The sequence below is a fragment of the Muntiacus reevesi genome, chromosome 3, assembly GCF_963930625.1.
Source record: "Muntiacus reevesi chromosome 3, mMunRee1.1, whole genome shotgun sequence".
In the NCBI taxonomy this organism is placed as follows: domain Eukaryota; kingdom Metazoa; phylum Chordata; class Mammalia; order Artiodactyla; family Cervidae; genus Muntiacus; species Muntiacus reevesi.
Genome location: NC_089251.1, coordinates 34,605,837 through 34,633,311, shown reverse-complemented (window position 1 = coordinate 34,633,311; position 27,475 = coordinate 34,605,837). Strand labels below are relative to the sequence as shown.

General features: G+C 44.3%; 1 protein-coding gene across 1 annotated transcript in view; it reads left to right on the top strand.

Moving 5' to 3' along the window:
• The window catches only part of ALK (ALK receptor tyrosine kinase), a 704,322-nt gene that overhangs the window by 597,824 nt on the left and 79,023 nt on the right, over positions 1–27,475 (top strand). Inside the window, exon 9 of the mRNA XM_065928786.1 lies at positions 13,519–13,688. Within this exon, the coding sequence (XP_065784858.1) occupies positions 13,519–13,688 (170 nt within the window). The remainder of the gene's footprint in view (positions 1–13,518; positions 13,689–27,475) is intronic.

The window sequence follows — 27,475 nt, the reverse complement described above, 5'->3', positions numbered from 1 at the left end:
GGGGGAAGGAACATGCACCTTGCCCTCTTCCTGTTCACCGTCCTCCCCTGGGTCTCTGCAGAGTGTTGAGTGGTGGAAGAACAAGCAGTTTCCTCCTGAGTCCACCTAGGACAGCCTTTCTCCCTGTGTGACCAAGTGATGCTGCACAGATACCTTTGGTGACCATAGAGACCCTCTTTGTAAACAGTGAGGGCCCAGTGCCAAGCTCAGGGGAAGACTGGGGCAATATCCTCCCTAACTCCCCTCCACTAGCCTGAGTTGGACTGGATATCCAACTCCCATCTCATCTAACACTGTGACATCCACTGTGGTGACAGAATGCTCACCAACTCAGCAGCAAATCCCTCTCATCTTTGGATAGTTCTAGGCTTCAGTGTTTGCCTAAATCAAGAGCATATGTTGCTAGACTCGCCAGGGCTTGTTTTCACACCCTCTGTTCTCTGCACCCCTCCTCTTCTTGCTTTGAGGAGCCTTGAAGGAGCAGAGACAGAACTCCATGGTAGCTATGCAACGCCCAGCTGGGTGGTCCATCCCTGCCCAGGACATCATGGTGAGCCCGGCAGGAAGCACAGTTTCCCTCTGGCTCCCGTGGGTTGATGCTGACATCTGAAGCAAGTCAGAGCAGCATGGTGGCCCCAGGCAGCTGCCTCCCTCCTGCCCCACGGCCCAACATCTCCTGTGTCTAGAGGAACCCAGCTGGTCATTTGGGACCAGGGCAAAAGGAGCATCACGAAGGCAGTGTGGTGTGGTGGTTGGAGCAGCTCCTTGAGGTTCCGCAGTCCTTGGTAGAATCCTGCCACTTTCTAGCAGGGTGACCTTGGGCAAGTCACCTCACCTTTCTCAGCCTCAGTGTCCTCTGCAGGGCTGTTGGGAGAAACAAGCAGACAAGTAGCAGATGTTTAAGAAGTGTGGTTTCTGCTCCCCAGCCGCTGTGTGTATACATGTTTGCTAAGTCGTGTCTGACTCTTTGCGACCTTACGGACTGTAGCCCGCCAGGCTCCTCTGTCTATGGAATTCTCTAGGCGAGAATACTGGAGTGGGTTGCCATTTCCTCCTTCAGGGGATCTCCCCGACCCAGGGATCAAACCCATGTCTCCTGCAGCTCCTGCAGGCAACTGCTGCTGTTACTATTAGTATTTGACTTTCGTGATGACTCCAAGATCAAAGGCTGGACCTGCCCTATCCAACGACCCTCAATCTGGAGAGTTAAGCGAGGGTCCTCGCCCTCAGGACAAGTGTGGCAGCTGCCAGACAGGACCAGAAAGGTAGCATGGGGCTTGGCTGGGCTGGATGGACACAGATGGATGGCGGGAGGTCCTCACTCAGGCGGTGAGCCAGCAAGTATTCCTCTCAAACCCACCATGTGACCAGCCAGCCATGCAGGAGACAGACCACAGGAATCTGGGATCTTTTCAGAGTGTTTATTCAGCAGAAAATTAAGAACACTTACTTCCAATATGACAGGTCCTGGTCTCCAAGTTACTTATGAATCCCTTGGCTATGTTACAAAACACAAGCCAAAATTCTTAACTAGAGCCCTCAAACACCCTAAATCTTTGTACTCCTAGGAGAAAGAAACCTTCCCTTAGTCTGGGGCTAAGGGAGGGACCCTTAATAACTGTAAAGTAACTAAAGGAGTGCAGTACCCCCCCATCAAAGAGGGGGATACACTCTAAGACCAGTAGCAAATGCCTGGAACCACGAACAGTACCAAACCCTGTATATCCTATATTTTTTCCTATACTAGCAGATGGGTAGTGTGTACAGCATGGAAACAGTGGTCAAAAAGATGATTCATGTCTCAGGCGAGACAGAAGGGGTCAGCATGAAGTTTCATTGTTTCGTTCTGCTACTCAGAATGGTACAGAATTTAAAACTTAAGAATTGTTTTTTTCTGGAATTTTCCATATAATAGTTTTGGACTGAAGTTGACTTAGGGAAACTGAAACTATAGAAAGTGAAATGGCTGATAAGAAGACTACTGTATTTTTTTAAAATAGTGATCCCCTCCCATATGGCTGGCACTGTGCTAAGCATGTCACTTGCCTTATCTCATTACCAAAAGAGACTTGTAAGGAATTGTTGCCCCATTTACTGAGGCAGAACCTGGGACTTCAAAAGCTTAAGTGACTTGCTAGTCACCCTTGTTAGTCAGAGGCAGAACCAGGATTCAAAACAGGTCTGTCCAACTCCTAGGCCAATCCTGCAAACACTCTTAACATCATTGGACTTGACTCAAGTCACCTGAGTGTGAGTTCCAACACTGCCATGTAATGAGCCATAGGACCTCACGTCAGTCAGTGTCCCTAATTGGGAATAAAAATGCTTGTGTTACTTACTTGCTGCGAGAATTAGATTAAAATGCAAAAACTCTTTGTATTCTCTTCAATCTTTTACGAATGGCAGAAATTATTATGATCCCTCTTCTTACTCTGATAGATCTGAAGAAGTCACTGCTGACATAAATTCAGACAGGCTATATTCTTATTTCTCCTCTGAGTCAATTAGCAATGCAGGCAGCTTAGGAGCATTATTTTGCACAATGTCGATCGTTAGCAACGGGGGGATGTGCCCAACGAACCTGCTTCATCCTAATTAATTAATTAATTGTGCAGCCTCTCAATCGTGAGCATGGCCATGGTCCAGAATAAGCGCAAACAAAGAGACTCCTCATTGAGTCTCAAGGACCCAACAAATATAGCCCTACTGAGATCTGGGGCCAAAATCATTCTTACCTCAGTACCTAGAGCTGGGAAGTCACTGGAACCTAGCATTCTGTCACCACTTCCTGCGATGTGGTTGATGCTGCCAGAACACATGCTAACGGGCTAAAGTAATCAACAGTCATTGTAATTACAGTCGGACATAATTAATTTAATACCTTTGAGTCATTCAAAATTAATACCTCAGCCATTACATGATGAAACTGAGGCATAGAAGAATTACTGTCAAGGCTCACGGGTGTGAATAAAAACCTCCTGGGCACTTGGCAGAGATTTAGGTTTAGGTCCCATTCCAAGTCTACCTATTAATCAAGCGCCCTCGTGGCTCCCACTAGTGGCAATCATTGTAACACATTCATGTGGCCAGGATGCACAGGGGCCAACCTGTTGAAAGCACACTCTCCCCAGGGAGTATGTGTACTCCCTGAGTGGCTATGGGTCCTGCGGACACCTGGAGATGTCTGAAGTCCATTCTCTTTCTGATGGCTGTTTATGAAGGTTGTAGGAATTTCATTTCACAGAGTCGATCCCGTTCCCCAGTATAAGGATTTTAAAGCTATTTCTCAGCATTACCTCTATCACCCACAGAGAAACTGAGGCACAGAGGAGATTGGCTGCCCAAGATCACCTCATTACAGTGTAACTCAAAAGAAAACATTGTTTTCTTCACACAAGACTGGAACGATAATCCTCTAGGGGACCTGGAAAATAAAACACTGGACTGAAAATTTTAATACAGCATCCTTCATCCTGTCCTATTCTGTTTGTGTGAGCTGCTTATTTCTAAACTTATTCCCTGCCTGTTTTTTCCAATACAGGAGGAAGGAATTAACATTGATAAATGTATTTGGTAAGTTGGGTACTGGGCTCACATAATCTTACTAAAGTCTCTCAGCAACTCTATAAGGAGAGTAAGTTTAGCCCCATTTCACGGATAAAGACTGAGGCCCTGAGATTTGTTGTTGTTGTTGTTGTTCAGTCCCTAAGCTGTGTCCAACTCTTTGTCACCCCATAGACTGCAGCACACCAGGCTTCCATGTCCATTACTACCTCCCAGAGTGTGCTCAAATTCATGTCCACTGAGTGAGTGATGCTATCTAACCATCTCATCTTCTGCCACCCTTATCCCCTTTTGCCTTCAATCTTTCCCAGCACTTTCCCAGACTCTTTTTAAATGAGTCAGTTCTTTGCATCAGTTGGGCCAAGTATTGGAGCTTCAGCTTCAGCATGAGTCCTTCCAATAAATATTCAGGGTTGATTTCCTTTAAGATTGACTGGTTGGATCTCCCTGCTGTCCAAGGGACTCTGGGGAGTCTTTTCCAGCACCACAGCTCAAAAGCATCAATTCTTTGGCATCCAGCCTTCTTTATGGTCCAACTCTCACATCCATACATGACTACTGGAAAAATCATAGCTTTGACTGTAAAGACCTTTGTCGGCAAAGTGATGTCTCTGCTTTTTAATACACTGTCTAGGTTGGTCATAGTTTTCCTTTCAAGGAGCAAACATCTTTTAATTTCATGGCTGCAGTCACCATCTGCAATTATTTTGGAGCCCAAGAAAATAAAATCTGTCATTGCTTCCACTTTTTCACCTTCTATTTGCCATGAAATGATTGGACCAGATGCCATGATCTTACTTTTTTGAATGTTGAGTTTCAAGCCAGCTTTTTCACTCTCCTCTTTCACCTTCATCAAGGGACTCTTTAGTTCCTCTTCACTTTCTGCCACTAGAGTGGTATCATCTACATATCTGGGGGTGTTGATATTTCTCCCGGCAATCTTGATTCCAGCTTGTGATTCAATATTATGTCATAAGTAAAGACAGAAATGTTCTTTCTGATTCCAGAGCCACAGCATGACCCGACCTCATTCCCCAGAAGCTCCCACTTCCCCTTAGTCTTCCTTGCAAAGCCCACAGTTCAAGCAAGAGAACTAGATCCTCCTCAAAGTGGTGAAAAGATGGCACTCTCTTTTCCCACTTTCCAGTGATATCAGAATCCTCCCTTGATGCCTTTTTTAATATAGCATTTTTTGTTTCTTCTCTACATTCATTGTAGAATATTAGGAAAATATAAAGAAGAAAATTGAAATTGCCGACAATCTTACCCTCCAAAGATAACCCTTGTCACCATATTTGTACATTTCTGTCCAGAAAGATAAATGTAGATTTGAGCAGAGGGATAGATAAAGGATTTTTATAAATTTGATATCATACCATATAAACATTTTGTATCTTCTTTGTTTGCTTAATATTATTCTTTCCTAGATCAATATTATTCTTCAAAAAATATGCTTTTACACTGAGTTTGTTCTAATTATCAAAAGTAATAGATGTTCATTATAAAAAAATTAGAAAAGAAAAGCCCAAAGAAGGAATAATATAGCCATAACTTTGTAATTTCACCAGCCAGGGATCCCACAGTTATTATTTTTGTATATAATCTTCATTGCTTGCTGTGTTTTTACTAAAGGGGCATGTGGATGACCCTGGCTGGGTGTTCTCTGGCTTCATTGTGATGCCTGAGAAAGAAGGAAAGACATGGGGTGCTGTTTTCAGAAACAATCTCAATCTTTTAAGTCTCTTACAAGGCCAGGAATCCAGCATTCCCTAAGCCTCTGTAATTGCAAGTATTTCCCAGCATATTTTATTTGCTTGTTATCAGAAATCCACATCTGGCCTGCCTCGTGCTGAGTTGGGTTGATTTTCCATTAGGCTATTTATAGCTAGAGAGTTGGTATTTATTTTTTTCAGGTGAATTAGAAGATGGTGTACAAAATTTTTGGTTTTGCAGTGTTAATAATCTCAGTTAAAATTAATAAGACCACATTAAAACTCTTAAAATTACAGGTTCACACCCAGAATTACAGCCCTGGCATCTTAAATTAGAAAGAAGCTTTAACCTCCATTCAAAGCTTGGATGTCCTTGACAACATCCCCAATCCTGGCCATCCAGTCACTACTGGATGACCTCCAGTGTGGGGAATACTGGGGGAGTACCCATCCCACCCACTACAAACAAGCTCATCTCTGAGCATCACAGTCTGTTAAAAAGTGTTTTTCTCTTCTGTTGAAGTGAAATACACACTAGAGCATCCGTCCTTGGTTTTGTGTCTACTGCTGGAATATATACTGCCCTTTAGAAATTCAAAGAAACATAGTACCTCCCCCTCATACCATTGCTTATGTATGAGAGTGCTGCATGTTAATGGACATTATTAATACCATTAGGTCTCTTTTGTCTAACTTCAGCCTACATTCCATGCTGATTTTTTTTATGGGTTCAAGATAATCCTGTGAAGTTGCCCATGAGGTATTCATAGCAAACACGGGGCATATTCTAGACATAAAATTGCAGTAATTACCTGTGGAGGAGAAAAGGGCCATGAGAGAAAAAAAGAGCATTAAGCCTAGCCACAAGGCTGGTCCTGCTTTACATACAGAACTTTAATTAATAAAATGACAAACACTGGTGGCGCATAATTGGAAAGTCTATCAGGGCCCACCAAGAGAGGGGGGGAAGGCCTGGAAAAGGCTGGCTGGAGCCAGAAGATATAATTGCTGGTGGCGTGCTCCTGGCTTTGTCTCTTTTCACTTGTCTCATTTGCTGTCAGCATATAAAAGAATTTATTAGTCAAAAGCTGTCACTTATAGCCTATATCTATTAGAATGGGTCTTAAAAGGATAAAAACTTTATTGTTACAGGTTCCAACAAGTTTTACATCCCATAAATATTATGTAGGATTTGTACAGCATTTCTCATATTTGTGTGAATACATTTGAGATACCTGCAGACATACACACATATCTGTAACTATTAATTTTCTGGCAGAGGCAGGAAAAAAGGTTGTAAATGGCTTAAAATCCACTGTCTCAATTATTCTTCCCAATATGAAGCTATTTCTGTGATAATACCTTGTTAAAATATAAATTCTGATTCAGCAGGTCTAGGGTAGGGCCTGAGACCCTGCGTTTCTAACAACCTCCCAGGACACACCAATACTGATGTTTCGTAGACCACACTTTGAGCAAAAAGTATCTTGAAAACCTTCACAATAACACACCCAAAAGATTTAAGTATCACTATAATATGTTACACTTGTATAGTGCTATAGACATGGTGGAAAGAGCATAGAACGTAGTATGGAATCCAGGTCTGCGGTATATGGGCTTAGGGACCATGCATGATGTGCATGGTCTTAGATTCCACATCCCAAAAATGGGTATGATAATTTCTGTAGGAAGGGATGTTATGAGTGTAAAATGAGACAGAATATATACAAGTCCCTAGTACAGCTCTCTAATATTTAATAAAAAAGTCAGTTAATGAAGTGCTTTATCCTATAGGCAACCTAGAGAGAAGTTGATCTTACTTACTTACTAAGATCAAATTCCAAGACTGCTTTTTGTCTGCTATGGGTACCTGAACTTGACTGTCAAGATCAAACCAGTCTACCTGATTTGAGAATCTGTATAAAGTGATATCAAAAGAGTTTTTGAACCTAGGACTGTATAAGGAAAATGGAAGAGTTTGAAAAGGACTTGAGCCTTCAGTCTGTTCTGGGAATCGCATATAGTTCCTCTGTATAGTTGCATGCTCAGTTACTAAGTCATGTCCTTAGATACAAGTAATTAATAAGAGATATTCTGTAACAATTGACATCAGTCCTCCAGTCCTTCTAAGAAATTGGAGAGGATCTTAACCCTATAGGTCCAAGATGAAAGTTGTGGTCGTGTTTGCATCCTCAGATCATCCCTATTCACTCTAAGCCCACAAATCTTTCACTGTCAAGGTCATTCTGAGTCTTTGTCCAGGGGTAATGTAGCAGCCATATGAGGACCCTCTACTGAGGAATACATCCTCCCCCACTGCAGGAAAAATACTCTTTACCTTGGTGATGGTGGGCACATCATAAGTCATTTTTTAGCTATTTACAGATTGCTTCTTACTCAAAGTCCAAGATGAAAATGGACCCCCCACCGAGAAGGCCAGGCTGCTTCCTGCACAAAGTAGCTCCCTCTCCCCAGTAATCTCAGCCTAGGCTGCACTTTAGAATCACCTGGAGAGATCTGAAGAGTGGCCAGTGCCCAGGAACTATCCAAGGCTAATTAAGTCAGAGCCTCTGGGGGTGGAGTACAAGGTGCGGGGGAGCAAGAAACCTCCAGGTGATTCTAATCTGCCATAAAGGTTGGAAAAAACCCTCTGTTTAACCATTTCATTCACCATAGTGTGAGCTCTACTTTCATGTTCTTTATTTCATTCAATCTTTATAACCACCTTTTAAGGCCAACAGGGAAGATATGGTTATTATCATAAGTTTGCCTCTAAGAAAACAGAGATTCAGAAAGGATAAGTTGGTTGGCTTAAAGTCATACAGTTAATTTTTGTTGGCCTTGGAACACAAACTCCAAGTAATCCCATTGTCAACAGGCAAGGAAACAAAGATAGTCTGACAAGCCACCGGAGAATGGATGTTGATACAGAGATTCTTCTGGTACTTTCTAGAAAGGAAATGGGATGAGTCATAAGAGCACAAGGACAAGGCCCTAGAGGCTGCTGTCTAGGACCAGACTTCTCTGCAGATGTTAATGCAGTAGGGTTGGGGTGAGGCCAAAGATTCTGTATTTCTAACAAGTTCCCAGGTAACATGGATGATACCAGTCTTAAGATCACTCCCTGAGTAGCAAAGCACTGGCTGACTCTTAGAGGCAGAATCTGGAATCACTGGGAAAAGTACAGGTGAAGATGGTTAAGTGAAAGAATATAGGTTCTGCGCTGCCTGTATCTTAAGAAAGAACAACATCTGCCTGGATACATCATCTTACCAAACAGTCAGTGGATGAAAACATAAATGGCCAAAAACAAGCTTTGCTAGCTGCTCACTGGCTACCAGTAGGCAATCTTACTCCAAACCTTTTGCATCTGTTTCTAGAACTAGACTTTGCTGAAACTCAGACAGTGCATCCCTTGGCTTGAGTTTGGCTATGGATATATGCTTTCCAAACAGATGATAATACTGTAAAATGAAAGTTTAATTCTTCTCTTTATCCATAGCACTGAACAGTTGGATCAAGTGGCCATCTTAACCCAAGTCCTGACTATCTTATGTCAGGTATCTTGACTGTCTTATGTCCACACTGTCAAGTGGCTCTGATTATTTTCCCTCTTGCCATACTCAGCACAGTTGCCATTATTCATTTAAATTCAGATTTTCTCACTAGATAATAAACTCCTTGAAGGCAGGGAAGGTATGCATAATCAGTTCAGAGTAGATATACAATATTTATTTGCTGACTGAGCGAATGGTCATCTCTTTCAAGAGGTATCCTGGGTCACCTCCTCAGGAGCTGAGGATGCCATCTTAGCACCATCTCTTGGCAGCCAGCCCAGTTCTCTCTTGCCCAGGCTTGCTGTCATAAAATAGAGTGAATAGTGCAGAAAGATGGAGAAAGCTCAGCAGTCACTGGCCAATGGCACCCAATGTCTATGAGACAGGACTATATCTCACCAACATGCTCATGCCACTAGCAGAATCTACTTCAAATGTAGTTTCCTAAGAGCAGCCAAGAGGTATGCAGTTTTGACTATAGTCATTGACTGTGAAGTGGGTAGACCCTCCCCGCTTTCCTGGAACCCGACCTCTGGAATGCAGGAAAATGCTAAGGAGCATCACAGGAGGCAGAGCTGGTTTGCCTCCCTGAGGGGAGGACCTGGTAAAGAGGAGGGTTTTCCTGTGTATGTGTACATTTTTGTTCCTTTTGACATTGATCCGTGCCTGTCGTGTGCGTACACTTGACAACTACTGTGAATTCAAGGTCAATAAAGCAGTCCCTGCCTTGAAGGAACTAGTGGCTCAAGAGGGCTGAGGGTAAGGAAGGAAGACGAGGTGGCAGAGCTATACCCCGTGATGGCCCCACCAGCCTCAGTTATAAGATTTCAGACCAGTGGGAGGTCATTTCTGAGATAGATAAGAAATGGCTCCATGAACCAAAAGGTTTATTTTTTATAAGTGGCAGTAAGGAAAGAGTAGGTAGAAGAATGGAAGGATCAAAAGCACAGAAGCAGAAAAATTAATGGCAAGTGTGAATCTAGTGGGGGGGGGGCGGATCTAGGAGCCCACTTCATTGAGCCCCCACGTGTGGACTCCTGGGTAAAAACTTCAGCAGATCCCACTGCTTACCTGGTCACTCTATGGTACTGCAGACCTAAAGTCACTTCCAAACCCCAAACGCAGGCTTATGTAGAAATCAAAACTTCCCTCTCACTTTGATGTCAGGGCTTTGTCCTTTCCCCTCCACCCACCATGCTTGGCCTTATCGCAGATGAAAAGCCTGAAATCAGGGGGAGGGTGGTCATTGAACTCTCTCTTCATCACCCAACTCTCCTCCTCTTCTTGCTAACTGACCCTTCAAGATCTTAAGTGTGGGGAAGGAGAAGAGATAAGGGGAACAGGGAAGTTCTTACCTGGCCCAGACCATTGTGGTGATCTTCACTGGTATTCTCCAGACATGACAAGTATTTAAGGATTTACTATTTCTTACAGGGGAGAATTTTGTGGTTTCTTTGGAGATCTGCTTTTTCCCCAGTTCCTCCACTATGGCTGGGCAACTGTTGCTTTGGCTGGGGCATATGGTTCTGTCCCGTCCAGGTGGTCACTTAGTCCTTCCCGTGCCCTTGAGCATCTCAGTATACCTGCAGCTACTTTCTGCTGAGTTATATTTTCCCCTCCAAACAGCCCTCTCAGGTAAGATCTGAAATGACTGACACGGGTTCCTTTGTACACAGTTCACTCTAGTGTAGCCTATATGCAGCCCTTATGCTTTTTTTTTTTCTTTTGTGTCAGCAAACTCTGGGAATGCAAGCCACCCAAAATTGTCACTGCCTCTGTTCTGCCGTCAGAGAAGCTAACCACCCTCTTGTTCATACTTCAGGTTTTTCCAGATGAGAGATAGACCCTAATCCACTGTGCTCCCAAATTGCAGGGGATGAATGTTGAGTACTTGATGTGGGATCACTGAGACCACTCTCTCATCAGCTGGGGTGAAGAGAGAACCTTCCTCAAAGTGAGGTGGAACTCACGATACACCAAAAGCACTTTCCCAAAACTCTCTCCTAGTAGTCAGCCACCAGCTTTTCTGCACCCGATGCATGGACGAGGGATAAAGAATTGCGTACCCTGTTTTCGTCCACCCCTCTTGAGAGCCCTGTGCGTCACTGTGCTGTCAGACTTCCCACTGAAATGCAGTATCTATTGCCTCCGTGCTTCGACCAGAATTCCTTTTAAACCTTTTGTTCCACTATTTATTACCTCATTCAATTGTCTCTATAACCTTGTAAGTTTAAAATAATTCCCCCATCTTAGAGAATGGAGAACTGAGCTTCACCTTTACCGAAGTGGCAGGAACAAGTTTTGCATCCAGATCTCTCAGACTCCAGAGCTCTTAGACCATCCTAGGATGATACATGTGGCTCAGCAAAAGTACTCAATAAACATCAATTGAATGACTGGAAAGTTGATTTGCCTAGATTATAGAGGAATGTGAATGGCTTGCTATTAATTGATAGAGAGCGAGAAACCATTGAAGAGTCACAGATGGCAGTGACAAACAGGAAAATGTGACAGAGATACAAAAGAATTTAGGAAGGAGAAAGAATGGATAGAGAGGCATGTTTGGAGGCTATGGAATCTAGAGTACAATGAGTAAGTTGTAAAGGACATGATGAATGTTACTTTAGACTAATGAGGGTAAAAGACAAGTTGAAAGGATTTATGAGAATGGGCAACAAGGAAATTGAAGCAGTGGTTGCATGCCAGTTTTCCAAGATGTTAACATCTGAATTGACGTATAGAAGTAGATTGTAAGCCAGAGCAGCCAGCAGCAGGATCAAATAAAGGATGTTTTTCCAGGAGAAGCGAAACCTGATCTTGTTTGTAAATAGAGGAGCCAGAAAGTATTGAGACTTCGAAGGTGCTGAAGAAAGGAAGGACAGAGGTTGCAGGGTGAAAAGAGAAAGGGTTAACATAGAAGAAAGCAGAGGGTACATCTTCCTCTAAAACAGGAAAGGAAGAGAGAAGGTGGATAATAGATACTTATGCTGTGGGGAAAAAAAGAGGTTGAAGGAGAATGCATTTGATATAGTAAATCTTCATCAGTAAAGTAGGAATCATAAGAATGAATTGGGTGTTGGGGACCAGAGAGTGACAAAATCAATGTTTGAGGAAGAGTTTGAAACACCCATTGTACTACATGTGTTAAGAAATCAGCTGTGGAAATCACCAGCGAATGAATAAGTATCACCAGTCATCCAGGACACTGAGGCTCCAACAGTCCAAATCAACACTATTCTGTGGCCAGGAAGCAAAAGGAGTAAAATTATGTGGCAAGTGTCATCCCAAGCTGGGCACTGCAGGACGATGAGCTGAGGGCAGAGGGAGCTTCATTAGCAAGAGGAGGGTTAAAATTTCCAACCATGGCATCCAGATTGCTCAAGAAAGCTGAGTGGAGCCAGTGAAAAAATTTAACAGGTTTGGGAAATTATGCTAGAGATGTGCAGTGGAGACAAGTATTTGCTACAGAGGATGCAGGAGGATGGGAAAGGTAGAAGTGAAGAGGTTGTGGTTATACAAACCAGGCTCACCAGGCTCAGCTCTCAGAAGTAGAATAGCACGTGGGCACCGCAATGCCAGGGGTGGCTTGTTAGTGAAGGGTTGGTATGCAACAGAGTGAGGGGTCTTCTGCTTCAAGTGCTTCATGGTATATAACCTCTTTAAACAAATTGTGAGGCAACTGTGAACTTAAAGACTGGGAGAAAAGGAGTAGTGATTTACAAAGAAGCATGTCTTTAGACAATGAGAATCAGAGAAAAGGAGGCACCATAGCTGATGAAAACTCTAGGTTGCCATAGGACATATATTGTCTTCCTTTCTATAATAGCCATTTTTATTACAAGGATCTGAACAGGAATATTTAGGGCAGTGATATGCTGTAGTTGTCCTAAGTTTTAAATGTTGCTATAGACTGTTTCTATCAAACATACAACCTCTATTATTTTAAGCACAAAGACCAGAGACCTTGTTTATAGTATATACTGCCTCTGGGCATGACTGTACTGAAACTTTCTGAGATAAATTAGTTATTCCCTTTCGTATGTCTTAGGGTACAATGCCATAGAAACCTTTAATAAAGACACAATGAAAACACATAATTGCATCTTGCTTTAGGCAAAGTGTACACCCTCGTTCTGAAAGATATCATATTAAAAAATCTTGATAGGTAGATTCTTGTCTCACCTTTGCCCACCAATGGCCACAAGTATCGAGTCATAGGGTCTCCAGTTAGCTAACAAATGACATGGTACCATTCAAATAAGATTATTAGTCTTTAAAGGGAATAAAAATCAATGATACCTAAATCATTAAAAGAAATTGAATCACCAAATCACTTGCCTAAGGTCACAAAGTGAATTGGGACCACAGATAAGACTCTCTGAATTCTCTTTAGAAAGTTCATTTAATACCCCACTGATCTTAGAAGGCAGAAGCCTGTGAAATTTAGGATGATACCATCAACCTGAACAAAGTTCCGAAACTGCCCATCAGTTTCCCCTCCCAGCTCCTTGAACCTTGGTGAAAATGGGAGACAATGAACAAAGTCAGGCTATGCTTGGCCAGCTCTCCTCACAGGAAGACCTGGGCTGAATCTCCAGCAAAATCCTCGAGAATTCCAGAAATGCGACCTACAGTTTCCTTTCAACAGTAACACCTTGTCCTTCTGACTCTTCTTTTCCTTGCAGCTCCGAATGTCCTGGCTCATCCGTGGAGTCCTGCAGGGAAATGTCTCCTTGATGCTCGTGGAGAACAAAACCGGGAAGGAACAAAGCCGAATGATCTGGCATGTTGCCACCCTGGAAGGCTTGAGCCTGTGGCAGTGGACGGTGCTGCCTCTCCTCGAGGTGGCTGACAGGTGGGCCTTTACCCGTCCCATCTGTCCCTCTTTCTCTGTCAGCCAGAATGCAAGAGAGGGCCTGTCCGCCCTCCTGCCACTCCTTCCATCCAGAGCTCGCATACACATGCGCACACACAAATGTTCACCCACACACTTTCTGGAGACCTACAGGAAGCCCTGATACTCGGAGGGATTTCCATGCTAATGAGCACTCATCTCTCACACCTCTGGCCTAGCCTGATTGGCTCCCTCTGGTATCTGTAGCAGAAAGTAAAACCAAACAACTCATATGATAAATATCAGGCTTTATATGTATATGGCATTTTCTCTTAATTAATGGGTATTGCCTTACTTTCCCATTTGACATTTTAGTTATTCCTTATTAGTGACAAGAAAACCTGTGACATAGGTAGGACATACCTCATGTATCCCCATTCCTGCCCTTTGACAAGGTTCTCCTTCACTGAGAACCAAAGAGATGAAGCACCAGCAGGTCAGCACTGGAGTGAGGACAGGTGCTTCAGCCAACCCCAGTCCAGCGCTCCTAGAAGTCTGGTCCCCAAGGCAGGTGAATAAGAATTATTCAGTAAACAAGGGAGTGCTTCTACCAGAGGCCCAGATTCCTAGTTAGATTCTAAGACTAATGGCCTTTGTAACCTTGAACTCGTCTGGGCCTCAGTCTCCTCATCTTAAACTGAGAGGGTTGGACTACAAGATGTAAGGCCTTGTGGCTCTGAAATGGAGCAGTAACTGCTTGGCCGCCGCTCGTCTGCCCGGGATGGCACCAATCTGCCACCTGCAGTCAGTCTGGAGCAAGCAGCGCCTGGCCACCCAGGCGGCTCACGTGGTGCTCTGCTGCGTCACACCGAGCCCTCAATGGTTGGGGCCGATCTGTTCCAGACCAAAAAGTGAGGGAGCGGGGAGGGAGTCATGTATATAAATGGACCCGGTAAATGGATCTAGAAGGGATCTTTAAGCCATCTTTAACAGGCTAAATGTCAAACCGTCCGGTCCAGTGCAGCCTCTGCGTTCGACTCCCCAAACAATTCGCCGTCCTAGTGGATCCTTCGAAAAATGAGGGCAAAGGGCTTAAGGTGAAGGGGAGGGTGATGCCAGTTGGCACGCAGTTTGTAAATATAAAGCTGAGTCTCAGATTCTTCACCCAGACTTCAGTCTGCTGACTTCTAAGAGCTCATAACTCAAGCAGCGCTGTCACAGGAAGACGCCATCAGCCTCTGAGCATCAGCTCCCCACTCCTTCAGATGTATATGGGTTAAAGATCAAAGCTATCGGACATCCCAGGACTCCGCGCTGCCCCCAGGACAAATGGATTTAATTAAAGTGGAGGAAGGGGCAGTGTGGGCGCCCTCACCCTAGACTAGTCTTTTGTCCTTTGGGATTGTGGGGGCTGTGTGCAGGGGATGGGGAACAGGCAGGTTATGCCAGAGTCCTCCCTCCTGGGAGATGCTAAATTAATTCAGATGAATCAAAGTTTTTTTTTTTTCCCCTCAATCCAGCTAGTCCTCTCTCGTTCATAGCCACTCCAGGGGATTTAAGGCCAGTAAGATGTTGACTCTGTTCACTTCCATCGGCTCAAGTTTTGTTTGAAGGAGACTTTGTTCTCAGCCTCCCTCCCTCCTGTTAAAAGCTGTTTACCAGCCTGACATTTCCAATATTAATACTGAGACCAAACTGTCCAGTGGGGATTGAGACAAAGGCCAGCCTGGTTGGATGATGCCTCGTGACCTAATAAATGTGCAATTATGTGAGTGGCCCTGCACACCAGGAGCCTGCACACCACTGACATGCTCTGATGTGGGATGCTGGCCTCCCCCTCCCTGGAACTAGAGGTGATAGAGGAAGGCATCCAGACCCTGAGGCAATGGAACTGCAGGAGAAGGAAGCAGAGCAGTTTTCACATGCTAAAAACCACCTCGACTGTATGTGTGGCTGTCCCAAAAAAACTGAAGAACTGTGGATGACAGAGCACAGACTTTAGAGTCAGAGAGTACCAAGTTTAAAAACTAGCTCAGCCACTTACTAGCTGTGTGACCTCAGTCAGCTGAACCTCTATAATACCAGTGCAACTTTACAGGATTACTATAAGGCTAAAAATGACTGTCAAAAGCATCTATGTATAGTACATATCAGTAAGTTTTATTTCCCACACCCTCCATCATCATCCCTTAGTTATATGGCTTCAAATAATTTATTGAATAAATGGAGCAAACCACAAACTCCAATCTTCTAAGTCAAGCCGTATTCAATTATACAAAGATAATAAAATCTACCTCTTAGGCTTGGAGAAGTAAAGTGCTTGGTAAACTGCCTGGCATACAGTAAATGCTTAGTAATAACTACTAATAATAACAATGATTTAGTAGTAATAATAATATCTCCCCATCTAATGCCTCAGAAGAGGTTAAGATGGCCAATTTAGCAATAGTAACCAGTAATGAAACCCTAGGGTGGGGGTTAAGGTTCTTATGAATTTGTGATCATCGATGCTCTGTAGCCTTCTTATAAGAGAAAGCACATTATCCTTCTTACTTTCAGACAGTGTGCTATAGCTGCCTGGATCTCCAAAAAATGAAAATGGGAGGATAGTGAAGGTAGAGGAAGGACATAAATGAGGAAAAGAGAAAAAGAAAATGGATTTAAAAAAAAAAAAAAAAGGTTAACCCCCTTCCTCCTGACCCTGAGGTAGGCGTTAGCACCTTACCATCTGCCCACATCCCATGAAGTATCATTAGGCAAGTCCTTGCTTCAGTTATTCAGCACCTGCCTCCTGGACAGCTCCCCCAGCCATGGCCCTTTAGAGGGTGACAACTTCATTCCCTGTGCTATCCCAAACCACTATTTGTTTTGAGGTTGCCCAACCTCGCACATTACCAGGTTTTAAAAGCAACTTTATTAGTGCTTAAAGATTAGCCCTAAAGAACTCCCAGGCTCTGGACATTGCTCATAGCCCCTGGGTATTACATGAAATTAGTGCCTGCCTAGACATGGGAGTGACATCCAGTCTTGTCTCCTTGCCTGCATGTCTTATCCCCACCCAATCGAGTCTGCACAAGGAAGCTGGAATAAAATTTTTGAAATGTAAATCTAATCATTTCCCATTTTTAACATGCTTCCATGGCTTCTGTGGTTTTTAGAGTGCCTTTCAATTTCCTTTAAGAAACTCTTCATTTAGCCCCACATGTGATCTATCCAACCATAATCTCACCAGCCTCTTTTATACTATTCTGTTATTCTACCTGCTAACCTCATTAAGCTTCTTTCAACTCAATTGCACCATGGTAAGTTCCTACTTCCAGACTTTTGCACCTGCCATTCCCTCCACATGCAATGTTCTTCCACCTTCCATCTTCCTGACTGCTACTTTTCCTTAGCTTTTCAAAGAAGCCTCCCAAAACCCCTAGACTATATAATATACCTAACAATATAGTCTCATGGCTCTTGAAACACTCCTATAATATCTTGTCACTCAGTGATATCTGTTTTTTATTATCTGAATATACATATCAATGAGGCAGGAATCAGGTCCAACTTATACTGCACTGATCATCTAGTACCATACCTGACACATAGTATGCCCAATAGATGCATGTTAACAGAATGAAGTATCGAGAGAAATTGCTGTATTCTCAAATTCTGGCTGAATTAAGTGAGAATTTCACTTGTTGGAATCCATCTAACATTCCTCCTCTGTTCAACCTGCATCTAACAGAGCAGATAAAATCACGTTATAAGAAATACTACTACACAGAATTCTGTATATCAAAGCAATGCCTGTGTCCCATCAGATGAACCCTAACAGCATTTGTTAGTCTCATGACAAGGTGTTTTCTTCAGAGACTTGCCTGGTACCTGTGCTTCCTTTGTCTCTGGGCACTGTCCTGTCAGGATCACTTTGTAAAAAAGACTTTGATCTTAATTGTGTGCCCTGGTCCTTGCAAGTAGGGAGATCCAGAACTGGGCACCTGAGAGCTATATTCAGATTGCTCCCACCACGTACTCCTTCTGTGAAGACTCAGAGAATATGCCATAGGTACATAAAGGCTGCTGACAGGGAGGCATTGACCCATGGAAGGATATTTCTCCTGTCCATTTACAAACAGGCAAAGTGATAGAAATAATGCTATAGTCTGTCATCGTTATGAAATGGTATTAACTTTACAACCTACTATAAATAGTAACAAGAGGAATCTCCAAGAGCAGTGAGTGCCCGAGATGTTTTGAGCAGTGGTAACATCCCTGGAATACAGATGTGTGCTCTCAAGGTAATTTTGAAGGACAGCACTAATTCAAATACTGGCTTGATGAGGGCTTAAAAGTTATCTTGTTCCTTTACCTCTACCTCATATAACTGCTTTCCCTAATCTCTCCCCACCTCATCAGCTTCCCTCCTCACCCTGCCATTCAACTGCCACTCTTACCACTAGATTTAATTCTGCCTTTTCTCAAAATAGAAAAAAAAAAAAAAAGAACAAGTTTTCTCCCCTTATTCTAATTTTCAGTCTCTTGCAGGGACATACCCTAGTTTTCCTCTTTATAATGATATATCCTAGTAAGTTAAGCACAGTGCTCCCGCACCATGCTAAGCTTTGACATGCTTACAGCACAGAAGCAGGTGCTAAGTTCAACTCATTATGAGATAGATTTGGAAACACCATGGATCAAACTGTGCCCCACAAATCACTGCATCGTACAGCCAAATAGAACGTACATAACTTATCACACATATGTAGGCTTCATTCCCTGGCATTAGCATTATAAAGGCTTTTAGCTGCTCACTAAATACACAGTCTAACAAGAAGAAAGTGTTCCCTCTGGAGATATTTAGATGTCTGTTCCCTCTGCATCCTTTGTCCTAATGACTAGTGGTGTGCTTCACAAACACATCTTTTAAACGGGATCAGTTGGGCTGAGAGTTATGGCTTCATGTACTTAGCCCAGAAACTCCACAGAGGCAAGGTTTTTCTCCTAATACGTTCTTGTTTTTCATCTACAGAATCCCCATTTTACATACACAATACTCTCTCTTTGTGTAGTGCTTTCTGTGATGAAACTAGCTTGAGAGGGACATTTTCATTACTTATTCTCACCTGAATAGAGAAGTACACAGTGAATGGAAATCCAGAGATTTCCAACAAACCTTAGTTTGCAGGCCTGGGCACATTCCTGAAAAAGTTGTATTTGATTTATATTTTTGTAAGTTGAATCACGACTTCCTCATAGAGCCATGGAAATTGTAGACAATGATTAGAACTAACATTTGTTGAGTACTCACTGTAACAAGTGCTTAACATGCATTATCTCATTTCAACCTTAAAACAGTCCCTTGGGATAGATTCTATAATTAATCCTCTTTTTAATAAGAGGAATCTAAGGTCTAAAGAGGTGAAATAATTTTCCCTTGATCCCGAGGCTAGTCTGCCTCCTATGTGCTTGACATGCAGTTGAAAACTTGGTAAATGGTAGCCATTATAATTAACAAAATATTTTGGTTTAGGTTTTTTTTTTTAGGCTACACCTCTTACTCATTTTGAGTTAGTTTCCTTGACCTCATCCACTCCTTGAAATCCATCATCTTAGTTCCCTACCACCAGCTCCTACTAAAGACCTCTCCCTGCCCAGCACCACCCTCCCTGCCTTCCTTCTTTCACACGTCCAGCCGGCCAGCATCACCAACAGAGAAGACTCTCTCCCCTTCCTTCCAGGCCATTGTGCCAGTCAGTTCAGTTCAGTTCAGTCGCTCAGTCATGTCTGACTCTTTGCGACTCCATGAACCACAGCACGCCAGGCCTCCCTGTCCATCACAAACTCCCGAAGTTTACCCAAACTCATGTCCATGAGTCAGTGATGCCATCCAACCACCTCATCCTCTGTTTTCCCCTTCTCCTCCTGCCCTCAATCTTTCCCAGCATCAGAGTCTTTTCAAATGAGTCAGCTCTTTGCATCAGGTGGCCAAAGTACTGGAGTTTCAGCTTCAACATCAGTCCTTGCAATGAACACCCAGGACTGATCTTCTTTAGGATGGACTGGTTGGATCTCCTTGCAGTCCAAGGGACTCTCAAGAATCTTTTCCAATACCACAGTTCAAAAGCATCAATTCTTTGGTGCTCAGCTTTCTTTATAGTCCAACTCTCACATCCATACATGACTACTGGAAAAATTGTGCCGGTCACCATGTGCCTTTTTAAATCACCACTCTGGTATGCCTTTGATGCTTCCTGGTGGCTCAGATAGTAATGAATCTGCCTGCAATGCAGGAGATGTGGATTTGATCCCGGGGTTGGGAAGATCCCAGAGAAAGGAATGGTAACCCACTCCAGTATTCTTGTCTAGCGAATTCCATCCAGACCCCTGGCAGACTATAGTCTATGAGGTCACAAAGAGCTGGACACAACTGAGTGACTGAGCATGCACACACAAGCCCATCAAGCTCAAGGTTTTTCACAAGCGACTTGCCCTTGCTAACGTTAACTTCCCAGAGGGAGGAGGAACTAGCATCTTAGAGCACTAGACCCCACTCCTTAAAGCCCATTCTGCCTCCCCCAGCTTGTCCCTTGTCCTGCAGTATTACAGATGTGCAGGGAGAAGCCTGCAGGCAGCCTAGGGCTAACTTTATCCTGCACCCCACCCCCAGGGGTGGTTAGTCGTTGACCCAACCATGTTCGGTGCCTTGAACACACTTGGGTAACTAGACTTGTGCTACACGATATGATAGTTGGAGTAACACTACCCAGAGTAACATTAAACCTCCAATCCTTGGGCTGTACAAAAAGATACATATTTCTTACTCATGTGAAAGCAAAAATGAATGTGCCAGTTGGCAAGTAGCCTTCCATCTGGTCATTGAAAGATCCAGCCTCTTTCTCTCTGTGGATCCATCCTTTTCTCCAGTTTTGACTCCTTTGCCTTCAGACAGCCAATGAGGAAAGAGCACTGGAGGATCCTTGCATGGGAAGATTTTTATGAGTCATCACATCAGCTCACTTTCCATTGGCTACAACTCAATAACCTAGCCATCACTAACTGCATGTAGCAGATGCTGGGGTATATAGAAAAAAGGGAAATAGGTTTGATGAAAAAATATATGTGTGTGTTGTGTGATGGGTTAAACCAAGGAATAGAGCCTCCATCTTTGGCATCTATCAGACTGTCATTCAAGAAGACTGATTCCTTATATAGCTACTCTGAGCATTGATCAGTCTTCTCCAAGAACCTTCATAATTCAAGGCTGAAATCAATTCCAGGATCTAAGGTGCATGCATGCATGCATGCTAAGTCATTTCAGTCATGCTCAACTCATTGCAATCCTATGGACTGTAGCCTGCCAAGCTTCTCTGTCCATGGGATCCTCCAGGCAAGAATCCTAGAGTGGGTTTCCATGCCCTTCTCCTCTATTCTAAGGTATGAATGTTGTATTCCCCAAATTTTATGATGTAGCAAAACCTCACTTTCTCACTTTTAGGGAGAATTTCTCTCAGCAAAATATTGCTTCTAAAAATTAATTAATTAATTAACTAATTAAGCAAATAAATAGGGAAAGTATCTTGAAAAGACTTTAGCAGGACATTTTAGGACAGTGGTTTCCAAAATTGGCTGAATTATACTTACCTAGGAAACTGGCTTTAATGCAGTCTTGGATCCCATGCACAGAGATTCTGATTCAGCAATCACATACTGGACCCAAGAATATTTTTTTTAAGTTTCCTAAGAAATTGAGAGAAGGTCAACCACATGTGGAAAGTCACTGGCATAAAATGTCAGATCCAGCTGCCTTATGGACAAGAGAGGGAATCAAGTGACTGGAGAAGTGTCACTGACTGTCACCTTGTCAGCAATTATGTACTAAACCTCCATCGAGCACAGAGGATGGAAAGGGATGTATGATTCAGCCTCTTGCTGGGTCACAGGAGCTGCATGTGGGGGGCATGGAGCATACCCACTGAGAGGCCAACAGCAACACTCAGAGCATCGTGCTGGGTCTGACAGAGCGTGGCCGGTCATCAGGTGGCTCAGTGACCTCCATGTGTCAGGGGAGCCATTATGGAGAAAATGGACTTACTATATATATCCTGGACCTTGAGGATAATTTAGGTCTTAGGGAAATGGGAAAGGGACAAGGGTATTCCAGAGATGACCATCAGGATAAACAGAGGCTTAGAGTCAGGAATGTTTTATGCGGGTTCAAGAATACTCAAGAGGATTCTATGTTGAAGAATCTGGAGCAATCTCCATGGAGAGGATGGATAGGAGGTCAAGTGTTTTGGACACCAGGCTGTGGGGTACAGAGAGCCATTGGACACAGAGATAAAATGGAGAATGGAAAACCAGAGTGTGGGGACTGTTGAAGGCCCTTTCGAGGGACCAGATGTGAACTGCTGTGATCAGAGTGAAGCTTAGAGGAGGAGCTGGAGGAGGAGAGACCCCTTCTGCTACTGCCTACCAAATGGCACCATCGGCCAGGACAGGCTTGGGTCAGGCAGAAGAGTGGGAGAGTGCGGCTGAGATCCTAGCAATGCAGTGTGCATGCAGCCAGGCATTGATACATACAAATCAAACGTTCTTTGCAACAGTGGGAGGATATGGCCTTGTTTCTTTCTCAGAAAACATCCCAGATCATTGGAGCAAGGAGTAGATTAGCAATTCCAAGCTCTAAATCCTATTTCTAACACTGATTTACTGTGACATTTGAAAAAAGTTGTTGCTTTTGATTGCTAAATTTCCACAACCAAGAGTGCAGAGCAGTGAGATAGATCCGGCCTGTGAGCCTGGTTTAAGAAGTAATCACTCAAAACAGCAGTAAGTGAACCGCTTTAGAATAACAGGATGTTCCAATCTGCTCAAGATTTTCTTGGTAATATCCACAGCTTGGTTTACAAGTCAACAGAGGCATATGCTTTTCATAACTTAGTGCCTCTGAAAACACAGCCGTGTATTCTCAGTCCCTTCTCTCCCCAGGAACAAAGTCTGGAATTGAGGAGATACCTGAGCTGCTGATATCTGAAGCAAAGCAGCTAAACTTCTACCCTCCCCCTACTCCTGAATGATTCTCCTGTCCCCAGCTCTACCAATCTTTTCTAGGCACTCAGTTCTTCAAAGTCTTTCTTGATTCCTCTCACTGCCCAGATTTGATGTTTTCTCAGGTTGTGAAGGCTGTAGTTCTGTGGGGGGCAGAACCAGTAAGGACTTTAGAAATCCCATGATCAGTGAATAATATGAATTAAAAATCTGTCCGTATTCCTTGAGGTCAAGATCCATGTCTTATGCACCACTATACTCCCAGCTCCAGATACAGTGCCTGACTCATAGGAGGTGCTCAAATAATCTTTGTTTGAAGGCAGAGGAGGAGACACATAATTTGTAATACTTCTCGAGGAGGTACAGATTTTTAATAGAAAATAATATAAACAAGGAACAATGAACTAGACTCTCCCATACTAAAGAAAAGCGTCCCCTGTGAAAAAACTATTATCCAAGCTAGGCTTCAACAGTACATGAACCAAGAACTTCCAGATGTTCAAGTTGGATTTAGAAAAGGTAGAGGAACCAGAGATAAATTGCCAACATCCGTTGACATAGAAAAAGCAAGAGAATTTCAGAAAAAACATCTACTTCTGCTTCATTAACTATGCCAAAGCTTTTGACTGTGTGGATCACAGCAAGCTGTGGAAAATTCTGAAAATGATAGGAATACCAGACTACCTTTCCTGCCTCCTGAGAAATCTTTATGCAGGTCAAGAAGCAGCAGTTAGAACCAGACATGGAACAATGGACTGGTTCCAAATTGGGCAAAGAGTATGTCAAGGCTGTATATTGTCACCTTGCTTATTTAACTTACATGCAGATTACATCATGTGAAATGCCAGATTGGATAAAGCACAGGCTGGAATCAAGATTGTAGGGAGAAATATCAATAACCTCAGATATGATGACACTGCCCTTAGAGAAGAAAGTGAAAAGGAACTAAAGAGCCTCCTGATGAAAGTTAAGAGGAGAGTGAAAAAAAATGACTGAAAATTCAACATTCAAAAAACTAAGATCATGGCATCCAGTCCCATCACTTCATGGCAAATAGATGGGGAAACATTGGAAACAGTGACAGACTATTTTGGGGGGCTCCAAAATCACTGCAGATGGTGACTAGCCATGAAATTAAAAGACGTTTGCTCCTTGAAAGAAAAGCTATGACCAACCTAAACAGCATATTAAAATGCAGAGACATTGCTTTACTGACAAAGATCCGTACAGTCAAAGCTCTGGTTTTTCCAGTAGTCATGTACAGATAGGAGAGTTGAACCATAAAGAAAGCTGAGCACCAAAGAATTAATGCTTTTGAACTTGGTGTTAAAGAAGACTCTTGAAAGTCCCTTGGACTGCAAGGAGATCCAACCAGTCCATCCTGAAGGAGATCAGTCCTGGGTGTGCATTGGAAGGACTCATGCTAAAGCTGAAGCTCCAATCCTTTGGCCACCTGATGTGAAGAACTGACTCATTGGAAAAGACCTTGATGATGGGAAAGATTGAAGACAGGAGGAGAAGGGGACAACAGAGGATGAGATGGTTGGATGGCATCACTGACTCATGGACATGAGTTTAAGTAAGCTCCGGGATTTGGTGATGGACAGGGAGGCCTGGCGTGCTGCAGTTCATGAGGTTGCAGAGTCAGACACGACTGAGCGGCTGAACTGATGAAAATACTCACATTATGTACATTTTAACAAAAAACAAGATAGCATGTGAGAAGTTTCAGTGACTTCACCAGGGTCCCACCAAGTACACAACCCATTCTTCATGTCACTCTACCTTTTGAAACTCAACCTCCCCAAGCAGAGAAGGCCACTTATTCACTCTCATGAAGATATTTGTGTCAGGTGAAGGGAGCCGGCGACCACCCTTCCCTGGATCTCCTCTCCATGGGGGAGTGGGGGGGTGGGGGCGGGCTGCCACCATCTCTAGCACCATCATCTAAGGCCTCAAGCCACAGGCCACACAGAAGCAGAAGTGGAGGATGAGGTCTGTGTTGGAAATGCCTATGTGTCCTGAGAAAGGTGAAGCAGGTATCCCAGTATTTCTGAAATGAGAAGGTATGGGTGGTTTCCAGCTCTGGACGGCCCTCCAAGCCCTGAGTAGCTCCAAGGGGCTGGTTGTACTTCACCAGTAGTATGAAGGACCTATGTGCGTACTCAGTTGTTCAGTCACGTCTGACTCTTTGCCACCCCATGGACTATAGTCTGCCAGGCTTCTCTGTATATGGGATTTTCTAGTTGAGAATACTGGAGTGGGTTGCCATTTCCTACTTCAGGGATCTTCCCAACCCAGGGATTGAACCTACATCTCCTTCATTGGGAGGCAGATTCTTGACCATTTCACCACCTGGGAAGCCCAGTATGGAGGACATGAGAGGATACATGAGATTAATGAATTTCAATGGTTCTGCAAGGGATGGCAAAAAAAAGTGATCTGGGAAGCAAGAGGCCCGAATTCCCACCTTCCCTCAGCTACTGTATCCCTGTGTGACCTGGCAAGTCAGACGGTGCTCCCGGAGGTCCCTGCCCTTCCTTCATAAGCTCTCTTCTTATGCTGGCATCCCAGAGATAATCTAGCCTCAGTAACTCAGAAAGGGACATCCAGCCCAAGAAGCTGGCTCTCTCTCAAGTGTACATGCTCTCTCTCTATCTCTCCCTCCCTCTCTCCCCGGGAAAATGCATTAATTATCCTTCCTTGGGACACATGACACCCTCAAGCTTGTGAGGCAGGTATTTTTGTGCATTTTGTGTATTTTGGCCCTCCCTCAATGGGCCAGGGCTCCAGGAAGCAAGATCTCCCTTTCAGCTTTCCTCCTGAATGCCTGGGGCCCAGAGGGAACTCAATATATAGGACCCAAAATGAGACAGTGAAAGAGCAAACTAGGAACCTGCTAGTGCAGGACTTCTCCCTGCTCTGTGGTCTGGCAGAATATCCTTGTTCCTTTCTGATGGGTGACATGCCAGAGCAAATGTGGGAACCAGACTCGTAAGTGTCAGCCTCCAAAATGAGCAGAGACAGCCAGCACCTGGAAGGCTGGGACAGAGAACGTTGAAGAGCAAGCGATTCTCCACGCTTGTGCGGCCGGACTGAAAATTCATTTTCTCTCCTATTCCACCCCAAAGGGTTCCCTCACAGAAGCCAGATTCACTGTGAAAGAGCTCTGTGGCCCTTATTAGCCCTGGAATTACTCTGTATTGACTCTCCCCCGCCCCAACACTCTTCTTAGTTTCATTTTGCCCGGAGAGGAGAGCAAGTCAGGAGGTGGTAAATTACTCTGTGAGTGGGACCTCGAGGGGAAGAGGGGTCTCCCAGTGATGACTCTGGCCTTGAATGTCCAGCCCACCCCTACTCTCCTGTGCCAGAGCCAAAGATTCCTAGCATCAGGACACAAGAGCCCAGCCCTAGCCACACTGATCCCAGCCAGGGCTGGTTCCAGGGCCCCAAGGCTGGCCATCAGCCCCTCCTCTTCCAGTGGTAACTGAAGTCAATTACACAGATAATAGTATGGGTGCAGAGGGCTTTGTCATCATATACGTTATTCTAATAGAAATGCATACAGTGGCCCGAGCTTTGTGACAGTCCATTTTAGAAGACTTTTGCCAAGCAAATCAAGTGCACAGTGAGAAACCAGAGAAAGCATTTTTCCTCAGCAGCATCTCCCCTTCCTATCCTACGCAGACAGAGCCCAGATGAGCCCCAGCTGCGGAGAGGGAGGTGGAGCGCTCTGCCTTCCAAGCGTACTAAGTGCTCTACCGAGGAATCCAAGACGCTGTGCCATCCATTAAACGCCTGTTACCCAGCCCGGCCATTCTTTCTAGTCTCCCTGCAAAGCCTCCCTATTCCCTCAGTCCACATTCAGACACACACCTTTTTGTCAGCTACTTAGAATCATTAAGGGAACTTAATTAGGTTTCTCAGTCCCTCAGGCTGGCAGGGTGGCAAATAAGGCATTATATCCACTGTCCATTAACAGTCTGATGCCTGAGTGGGATTGTGCGTTTTCTGAGCTGTGCGTGAGTTGCCTGCGCATCACCCAGGCAGAGATCGGCCCCATGAGTCTGGGAGGCAACCAGTACCAAGGCCACCCCTCTAAACCTGGCCCTCTGCCCCAGTGGCCACCTCCCAGAAACCCCCAACCCCCAGGTCAGTTTTCAACAGGCCTCTCTGTAAAGCTGAGTAAGATGGAGTCAGGGGATGTGTTCTTTATGCACAGCCAGGCTCCAACTAAGATCTCTAGCCAAGCGTGTTTTAGCCAAACGCCACTGGCTGGAAAAAATGGAAAAAGGCAGCATCACCCAGGTCATCAAAAGTGTCTTCTTTGGAGAAAGAGAAAGAGCTGAGCAGGTGTGAACCACAGAGGGGCAAGGAATGAGGTCCCCACTGCGGAGGGTTGGACAGAGGGTCTCAACTGCCATGTTCTGAAATGGCACAGCTCGGTAAAGAAGCTGGACGAGCACCAGGGAGCTGGCTCTTCCTTCTCCCTGCCCAGGGTGCCTGTGGAGAGGGAGAGCAAGGCTTGGCCAGCCATGAAGCTCTGCTTCCTTTCCCCACACAGAGCAAAGACTTTGGGGCAGCAGAGTGACCTGTGCATGTGTTAGAACCACCTGGCCCCTGACATCTGGGCAGTAAAGTGGCGTGGACCTTGTTCACCTCAGACCCAGAGCAGGCTGCCTAGTATGTACAAAACCCAAGACCCAAGATCTTGGCTGGCTCTGTAAAGTGAATTAAGGTCTGTATTTGGGGGAGCTCAACAGTGAAGAGTA